Raw genomic sequence first — 9243 nt, 5'->3', positions numbered from 1 at the left:
CATTATGCTTGTGACAAATTCTACTTGCATCTTCACAAGCAGATTTTGGACAAAGTTATTCCATATGCAGGGTATTAAATTGAAAAGGAGTATGGCATATCACCCACAAACCGATGGCCATACAAAAGTTGTAAATAGGTACTTGGAGATAGCCCAAAGCCACCCACCAAATATGACTACGCAAGGAGAACTCCAGACCCAACCAAGTGCTATTATTGATCGACGGAATGTGACTCAACGATGACGACCCACTACTGAAGTGCTAATACAGTGGGCGAACCTATTATCAGAAGATGCCACTTGGGAGAACTACGACGACTTGAAGATCAAATTCCCAGAATTCATGAATCGTCAGCCTCGAGGACAAGGCTGATTTGAAGAGGGCGGGTCTGTTAGGACTCTAGCTAGGAGAGTCCTAATTGAGAGGGACATTCATGTAAAACCTACCTAAGCCGACCCCTATTAAAGAGGTAAAGAGGCCGGCTAGGGTTAGGAGGTTGTTTCTTAAAGAAGAATTAGGAGTTGTAAAGGAATATGAGTCTTAAGTAGGAGTCCTATTAGGAGTTGGTTATAAGTAGGAGTCTTGAGTAGAAGTCCTATTAGGAGTTAAGGTTTAGAAGCCCTATAAATAGTCATGTATTCCTCCTCTTTTCCCAAGCAATAGATGAATCTTTTCTGCAGCCTTTAAGCAGCAACTTGGAGGGAGGAACCCCTATAGAGTTCCAAGGAGGCCGATCCCCTAAAGAGATCAACCCCAAGTTTAGAATCTGCAAGGGTTCTATCATATTAATACTCTAGTAGTGCATAAATACTAACTCTAAAATTTGAGTTGACATCATCATTATGACCCTCATCCTTATCATAAATGAGTTCCTATGCTTGTATTCGTCCTATTACTTAACCTTCTCTGGCATTATATCATTCTTTGCCTATTGTAGCTTATCTTGAAATAATTTATGGATCTCTATCGGAATTTTTTTGTATTTTACAATGTTGAGATAGTCACCAATCAAATATTATTTCAATTAAGTGATTTTAATATAGTCACAATGAATACATTACCAATGATAATGGTTGTTATCCAAATGGTTAGCATGATCCGAAGCATCATCATATACCTATTCCTTTGATATTATGTTCGTACAAATATTTATCAAATTAACAAACTATGATTAACATTAATTATTATTAGATTTTAAATAAAAACTACTATAATTATATATAATGAATCATATTTTGTCATTATAAATATGTCAATCATCTTAAAAGGTATAAACCGTATAGAATTGACCCAATATGGGTCTAATTTTGAGGAAGTTAATATTAAATTTACTAATTATAATATTAAAAAATTATATTATTACATAATTATCCCTCTTTTACTATTATAAGTATATCAATAATCCCAATAAGCATTATCTACATAAAATTAACCCAATATAGGACTAATTTTATTGAAATCTATATTAAATCCACTAATTATAGCATTAAAAAACTATATTATTACATAATTAGTCTTCTTTTATTGTTGTAAATATGTCAATCATCCTAATTAACTATATAGAATAGAGCTAATCGTGTCATAAATTAATATAAAACTAGAAAGAAAATATATATACCTCTTAATATTGAATCTCAGATTTTGATGATGAAATCAATTGATGTGTTTGATCTAATCTGGATTTTAAGTGACATAAGGCTAGCTTCGATCAAAACAGGTAAAACTATTAAAGCAGAAGGAATCAGACGTTAGGCCGGAGCAAACATGTCAGTAGATTGGACGTTGGGCCGGAGGATCGGTCAACATGTCAGTAGAAGGCTTCGTGCCGTGAATTTAGGTATTAGGCCTAGAAGAGCGGACATTACGCCAAGAAGATTGGAGTTGCGGAGTTAACATGCCAATTGGGCAAAAGGTCGCAAAAGAGGACAATGTGCCGAAGGATCGAACGAAGCGCCGGATGAATCAATGACATGTCGGACAATATGAGAGTTACTTGCAATCGTTTATGCCTAGATCGAGTTAGTTTAGGTCTAATTGAGTCGGTATTTGGGTGAAACAATGCCAACTCAATTAGGTGTCAATTGGGCCTAAATTGGGAGTGATTTGGGCTCATTGAGAGGCCCATTCAATGGCCCAAATGTTGGACCAAGCTGTGGCACCGCCAGAACAAGCGGTAGAACCTCATGTGAATTGGAAAACTAAAAAAACTCGATCTCCGAGGCTGTCAGGTGGTGGTACCGCTAGACTGGGAGGTGGTACTGCCCAGTGTCAAGCTATAGGTGATGGTACCGCCTAGTGCAGGCGATGGTACCACCTAGTGTAGGCAATAGTACTGCCCATACTTGGAAGATCTAGAAGTTTAAATTTTTTGCTTCATTTTTGAAACCATTTAGGACTTATAAATACCCTACTTGGGTAGTAAGAAAGGAGCAAGAATTCTAGAGAAAAAAAAACTGAGTAAACTCTGCCAAAACATTGAGTTCCCTTCTCATAGTGCTTAGAGTTAGTCCTAAGGGAGGTATATAAGGGAATATTTGTAAAAGAGTAACTTGTAAAGGTTATCTCCTAAACTTATGAAAAGGAGAAAGTGTTGTAAGAGGGTAATTGGTCTTCACCCATTGAAGGAAGACCGATAGTAGATGCCGGTGGCCTCGACGGAAGAAGAATCGGGAGTGGATGTAGGTCACGATGACCGAACCACTATAAAATTTGATTTGCATTTCCTTTAACGTTTTTACTTACATTGCAAACTACTTTACTTACTACACTTCCGTACGTTTTCAATTTTAAGCTATCTTTCCAAAATCGATTTTAATCGAATGAAAATTTGTTAAAATCGATGATTTTATCTGCTGCACTAATTCACCCCTCTCTATTAGTACCGACTCATTCATAACACTTAATTATAATTATCCTCTCTTCTAAATGAAGTGCTATAATATCTTAAACCTCTCAAATGAGCCTTTCAAATTAGAGTAATTAACATATTATAACTTTACTTGAGGTCATTGAGAAATTATGTGAAGTGAAAAAGAAAAACCAGTAGCAGACAAAGCTTCCATAGGAGAGAAGTGATAATATTCCTGACACTTATGTCATTCTTAGGAGAATAGGGTTCTTAAGACAGGAAACTAAAAACCATTATTCTGCCAAGTGATTTCATTAGTGTTGATTGTTAGATGTGTTTATGTGCCGTTTGTTGTGGTGTTTCTATTTTTCATTTTCATCTGGATAATATTGTAAGTTATTTCTCTTCTGCAGTATGTACTGAAAATAACTTTTTTGCTTCTGCTGGATGACATTAGGAAAAACGACACAACAGAAGTACACGAAGACCAGTCCACAAATTGTCCAACCTCTGTTGAGGATCCAGGGAGGTGTAATTCTTGCACTAGTGGAGCTAATACTCGTATGAAAAACATTTGAAGTAGCAAATATAGATAGGCAATTCGAAAGCATCCCTTTGTTATTATTCATAACAAAAAGAAGTATATGAGAAGATAGACATTATCCTTCGAAATATAGATCTTTTATTTAAAGTATATTAGGATAAATGATATGATTATTATTATTTATTAATCATAACTCGACATAAAAAGCCATGTTATATTGGAGACGAGGAAGCACTAGTTAAATATGCCATGTTAGTATGACTTATAAAGGATTATTTAATCATTAAGTTAATATTTTATAGCTAATAATGATTAGAAAGTCTGATACCATGTAAGATGGCCACTCTAGGAACTAAACTTGAGCAACTTGGGATCTTAAATTATTTATAAGTATTTTTTTGCCCACAACTAATAAATCAAAACTAATTTAATCGAGAAAGGAGTCTTAGCACCAATCTTTTATGAAAACAATAGAAGGTGAACATAAAATATAAATATTTTTTTATACTGAGATTGAGGTGAGATATGGAATATGAGATACAAGAATTTTTTGTCAAACATTTTTTTTTGTCTCTTCCCGATGCAACAAGGATTGGTATGAAATAATTTTGCTAGGTGCAATCAGAATTGATCATGTCAAATTTGAATTAATTATATCAATATATTTTTATGATTAGAGCTAAAAATTCTAGCATTACAGATGAATACAAGGTAACGAAGACTCCATCCATTAAACTTCCAATTGCGCAAGGCAAATAGGTCAGTTAGGAGTCTATCGGAGGTTTGAACCTGAATCCGTTACATCTGGATATTTTATCGAAATTACACGCAAAGATCTGATATCATTAATGGTATATGTATACCTCAGGTCATTATATTGACTGCTATCGTTAATCCCAAACCAAATCAATATATTTTATAATCCAAAGATTATAGTCCAAATCACGTTCATATCCATCGAACCCGAACTTGGACACGGTCTATCGCAACGCAGCCCATGGTCCAATGGACCCGAATCCTCGGCCTACGATGATGTTCGGCCGATCGGCTTCGTCCATCGCCTCTCTTGAACCGTTCCCCCACACCCACACCCCCAAACCCACCCCCTCCTTCCGCCCCCGCGCGCGCCCCCGGGCCCCCACACCCTAATCTACCTCTACTTTTCCCGCACTGATTCGCTCTTCTGTTCTTTCTTTTTCCTCCTTTTTCTTCGGCCCCTTCCTGCTTCTTGGGCCGCTTTGCGTAGCTCTGGTTCTTCCTCCGTCTTTGCATGCACCCAGAGATGTCTCGACCGGTCTCCCTTTTTATCACATAATCATTTCTTTTCGTTTGTTGTCTCTCTCCGTTCCCCAAATCTCTTCCTTTTAAATCCGTCTTGGATTGACTGCTAAATATCTCACTCTTGTAGCAGGGCGACGAAGATCTCCTTCGGCAGCTGCAGGAAACCCTAGATTCCGATCCCGATAATCCGTCGCACCATTATAACATCGTACGCTCCGATTATTACATTTTCTCTCTCAGTCCGGCTACCTTCCTTCCCCTTTGATTTTTATTTGTTTTAAATTGTGCAGAACAAGTATGTGGACTTCTCCGTGTCTATTTTATTTTATTTTGTTTCTATTTCTTTAGGGCCTCTTCTTGTGGAAAAAGGGCGAAGCAGTAGATGATCAAGCTGACCAATCGAAGCAATTAAGGGAGAGAGCAGCCGAGCATTTTTTGGCCTCTGCGAAGCTGAACCCTAGTGACGGCGTCGCATTCCGCTTTCTGGGGCATTACTACAGCACGGTTTCCGTCGATGCACAGAGGTCTGCAAAGTGCTACCAGAGGGCTGTCGCCCTTAATCCCCATGATTCTGAAGCTGGCGTGAGTTATTTTTGTTCCCACTTATTGAACTTGTGTCAGGCTTGTAAACTGTTATACTGAGTATTACCGCGAAACGTTTGTTTTATTTGTTAGCCTTTTATTTATGTATGCAGGAGGCGCTGTGTGATCTGCTGGATGGAGAAGGAAAGGAAAGCTTGGAGATTGCGGTGTGTAGAGAAGCATCTGAGAAGTCTCCCAGAGCTTTCTGGGCATTCCAGAGATTGGGATACTTGCAGGTTTTAATGACAATTGCTCTTTGATTTCTCTTGTATATTATTACGTGGTTGTCATTGTGTGCCATGTGTTGCTGGAAGCTATGTTACTATGTTGGTGTTATACTTATTTGTCACATAATTATAGAGGAAAAGAAAGATTCCACATATGTTTTATTTGAGTGAAACAAGTTGCACTGGCTGCAACAAAGTTTTATGGATATATTCATGCTGTATCATAAATTTCAGGTCCACCAGAGGAGATGGTCTGAGGCAGTACAGAGCCTTCAGCATGCTATACGAGGATTCCCGGCATGTGCTGACTTGTGGGAAGTGTGTTATTTGACAAGTCATTCTAGCTCTATATTTGACTTTTTAATTTTAAATATCCCTGATTGTTAATTCTGTTATTTCAGGCGCTTGGTCTTGCCTACCATCGCTTGGGCATGTTTACTGCAGCTGTTAAGGTGTGGTCCCTATTTTCTGATATATCTGTCTGTTAAATCTGTTGCTTCCTGAAATTATACCAACGTTAAATCTCTAGGTGCTTTGGTGCCCCTGATAATGTGGGAAAAAAATTTTATGATCAATTTCCCCAATTCTGCTGTGTAATTGTTATCGTGCTGTCATTCATTTGCCTTGCAACAGTCGTATGGGCGAGCCATTGAGTTGGAGAACTCAAGAATATTTGCATTGGTGGAGAGTGGGCATATTCAGCTAATGCTTGGTTCTTTCAGAAAAGTAAGTCTTCTGCTTTTTGGTTAGTCTTTTGTGGAAAAGTGAGGCTTGGAACACTGGTCTAAACTTTACTGCTACTTAGGTTTTGTAATAAGTTTGTATGTCCAGGACCACATTATTTTGGTGAAATATGTGAAGTGATGACCACTTTTGTGAATCTTACTTTGAATTTTCTATTAAAGTTTTTCTGGTTCATTCATTTTTTAAAAAATTGTGCAATTAACATTTTTGAGCTCTATTTTATTTCCTATTTCTAGGTACAAGAAAACTGTATCCTTACTGGTTACCTAGGTAAGTGGCCATTGCCAATGGCTTTTTACCTCATGGTTGGATTTGTTCTGCCCAGATAGCACTCAGTACTGAGATGAAGCAATTGAGGTTAGCCTATGTGGCTGCCAATCATTTCTTGTCAATGTAATGGAGTTGCTTTTGTTGGTAAGCTCTTGGCATTTGACAGAGCTCGTCTCCACTTGGTAGGGAGGGATAGTAGAGAGAAGCAGATTCTGTTAAGTGAACTGTCATTCAGGTTACAATGGAATCAACTGGCAGTTGGTTGGTGGGGCCTTTAGGTGGATTCCATTAATTAGGTGATAGCAAGTTGCAAAGCCCACTTTGAAAAGTCAAAAATTACATATTTTGTAGCAAATCCCATTAAAAGGCTTGTACTACACTCATTCCTTGTATCTAGAGAAAGAGGTGTGTTGTTGTTCTCCTACTATAAGAGAGTATCATGATTTTTCCTTATACTAGAGAGAAGATGTGAATCCTTTTGCCATAGTCAAATCCTTATAACCTTGCCCATGGATGTTTTCCTTAGATTACTTATGGGTTTTACCATGTTAAATATGTTTTGTGTCGAATATTTTTGTTTTTCTCGATTTCAACTTTAGTTGTAGTTATTGTTTCATCTTAACACTGTTAATATTGGGCCCAAGCCATAAAAAAGGTTGAGGGTTGTGTTAGGTCATTGACAGCAAGCAGTGTAAAACTATGCCAGATCTCATGATGACGGCAGAAGATCCACTAGTGAAGTTACTGGGTGCTCGAATGCTCGCCTAGGCGCCTAGGCGAGGAGAGGCATGGCTCGAGTGCTTGCCTATTAGGTTGGCAGGGCGACTTTACTTAGGTGCGGTCTAGGTGCTTGCCTGGGCCCAAGCATTGGTTGAGCCGGGCGTTCGCCTGGTTCAACTCATGCTAGGTCGAGCTTGAGTTCGAGCTTGAGTCGAACCAAATCACACTTTGGTTTGGTTGAACTAGGTAATGCATAATTGCCAACACCCCATGCGAGCTGTGATCTAATGCAAAACTCTCTCTTTCACACTGTGTTTCTGCACGACGGTGAACTTCATCCCATCAATGAACGACGATAGCAATGATGTCTTCCTCCAATGGTAGTGGTGATGTCTTCCTCCAACGGCAGCGACAACTTCTTCCTCCATTGGCAATGACTATGTTGTCCTCCAACGACAGTGATAGCAGTGAAAGTGATGTCTTCATCCGACAGTGGCTTCTTCCCCTCCCCTCTCGTATATCTCTTTCATTCTCCTCCTCCCTCCTCCCTCCTCCCTCCTCCCTCCTACCTTTGGCCTGTTCACCATGGCCCCTCGTCTCCCTCCTCCCCCTCGTCGTAGCCCCCCTTCCTTGATCCCTCTTCCCTCTTAGTTGCTACTTCTCCCCTCTTCCCCTTCCTCTTCCCTCCTTCCCTCTCTATGCGACCAATGTATTTCAGTGATTTAAAAAGGCGCTCGGGCGAGGCAAGGCGAGGCCCGAGCGCCTCGCTTCACTTCCAAGCGGCGCGCTTCAAAGAGGCACCGCTTGGGCGCTCGCCCGAAGCGCCCAAGCGACCGAACCAGTGTTTTAGGTCTGGTTCGGTCTCCGGTGCTTTAGTTGGTTCAATCGAACCAACTAAAGGATTGAACCAACTAAAGCACCGATATCAGCTGTCGCTGCCCAACCCTACTGGGCGGTGCTACCTCCTGGCTTGGCCGTTTACACCTCCCACAGCAATCAGGGTCCGAATGGGTTGATCCATTCGGCCCAATTTGGGTCTTTCAGGGGCCCAATTGCCCCAAGATTAAGTTAATGGGATCACCTCCCATTTCCAACTTAATCATTGTGCTAACTACGATTTTTCCTAAGACATTTACTGCAACTTGCTCCGGTGCGTCAATCGCTTCTTCCAGCGAGCTTCCTACTAACTTTCGTCGATCATCCGATGAACCCTCGGTGATGCTCCTGCGGACTTCCGGCAAACTCCTGGACTTGCGACGATCCACTTGGCGAGTTCCAACGAGCTTCTTTGGCAAGCTATTGGACTTCTCGAATTTGTTCCCGCAGAACCTTCAACGACTGTCCGAACTTTCGTCGAACTCTCAAACTCCCAACGTGATCGTTATCTTGATTCCGGCGTAACTCCTGCTGCATGTCTTACTTCCATCATAGTTAATCCTGCACATATAAAACAAAACTTCGATCGAGGCAATTAATCCTAAGCAATTAACCAAGTTGTCCGGCATGTCATTGGTCCCTCGACGCTTCGTCCGATTCTTCGGCGCATCGTCCTTTCCTGCAGCCTATTGCCTAATCGGCCAGTTGACTCCGCAACTCCGATATCCTTGGCACAATACCCGCTCTTCTTGGCTCGATGCTCGAGTCCACGACCCGAAGTCTTCTGTCGATACGTCGACCGATCCACCGGCCCGACGTCTAATCTTCTGACATGTTCCTCCGGCACAACATGATTTTCCTGCTTTAATTGTCTCATCCTGATCGAAGCATCCTGCATCACTCAAAACGCAGATCAAATCATAAACATATATCAAGTAGTTTATCATCAAAATACGAGATTCAACAATCTCCCTCTTTTTGATGATGACAACTACTTGATGACGGAGTTAACCTTAACTCCCGGAGTTTAAACAAACTCCCCCTATCAATATGCCATAATGATAGAATCTTGAATTCAAACTGAATTTAAGTCATTGCAATATTCATCATGAATACTTGCAACACGTCATCATGAACTTATGCATAAACT

General features: G+C 40.2%; 1 protein-coding gene across 4 annotated transcripts; it reads left to right on the top strand.

Annotated features, from left to right (window-relative positions):
• The first annotated feature begins 4533 nt into the window (after nt 1-4533).
• Nucleotides 4534-6947, top strand: LOC135594312 (tetratricopeptide repeat protein SKI3-like). 4 transcript variants are annotated; one of them, XM_065084708.1, is made up of 8 exons: nt 4534-4687; nt 4805-4882; nt 5023-5256; nt 5370-5492; nt 5718-5801; nt 5885-5935; nt 6117-6209; nt 6464-6947. In XM_065084708.1, exons 1-8 carry the CDS (start codon nt 4664-4666, stop codon nt 6554-6556), a joined length of 780 nt encoding a protein of 259 aa, XP_064940780.1. In that variant the 5' UTR covers nt 4534-4663; the 3' UTR covers nt 6557-6947. The 4 variants fall into 4 exon arrangements, with proteins under 4 accessions (XP_064940780.1, XP_064940782.1, XP_064940779.1 ...); XM_065084710.1 differs by having other exon boundaries at nt 4546-4687; nt 4802-4882; nt 5718-5798; nt 5886-5935; XM_065084707.1 differs by having other exon boundaries at nt 4547-4687; nt 4802-4882.
• Nucleotides 6948-9243: the final 2296 nt, after the last annotated feature.

This window comes from Musa acuminata, chromosome BXJ1-9 (genome assembly GCF_036884655.1).
Source record: "Musa acuminata AAA Group cultivar baxijiao chromosome BXJ1-9, Cavendish_Baxijiao_AAA, whole genome shotgun sequence".
NCBI classification, from domain to species: Eukaryota; Viridiplantae; Streptophyta; class Magnoliopsida; order Zingiberales; family Musaceae; genus Musa; species Musa acuminata.
This window is presented reverse-complemented; position numbering and strand designations above follow the sequence as displayed.

Bases quoted from the DNA above. Each gene is read 5' to 3' on its own strand.
- LOC135594312 (XM_065084707.1), top strand. From the start codon at position 4,664: ATGCACCCAGAGATGTCTCGACCG. The intron at 5,493-5,717 runs GTTTTAATGACA...CATAAATTTCAG, and splicing joins AGAGATTGGGATACTTGCAG to GTCCACCAGAGGAGATGGTC. The intron at 6,210-6,463 runs GTAAGTCTTCTG...TCCTATTTCTAG, and splicing joins TGCTTGGTTCTTTCAGAAAA to GTACAAGAAAACTGTATCCT.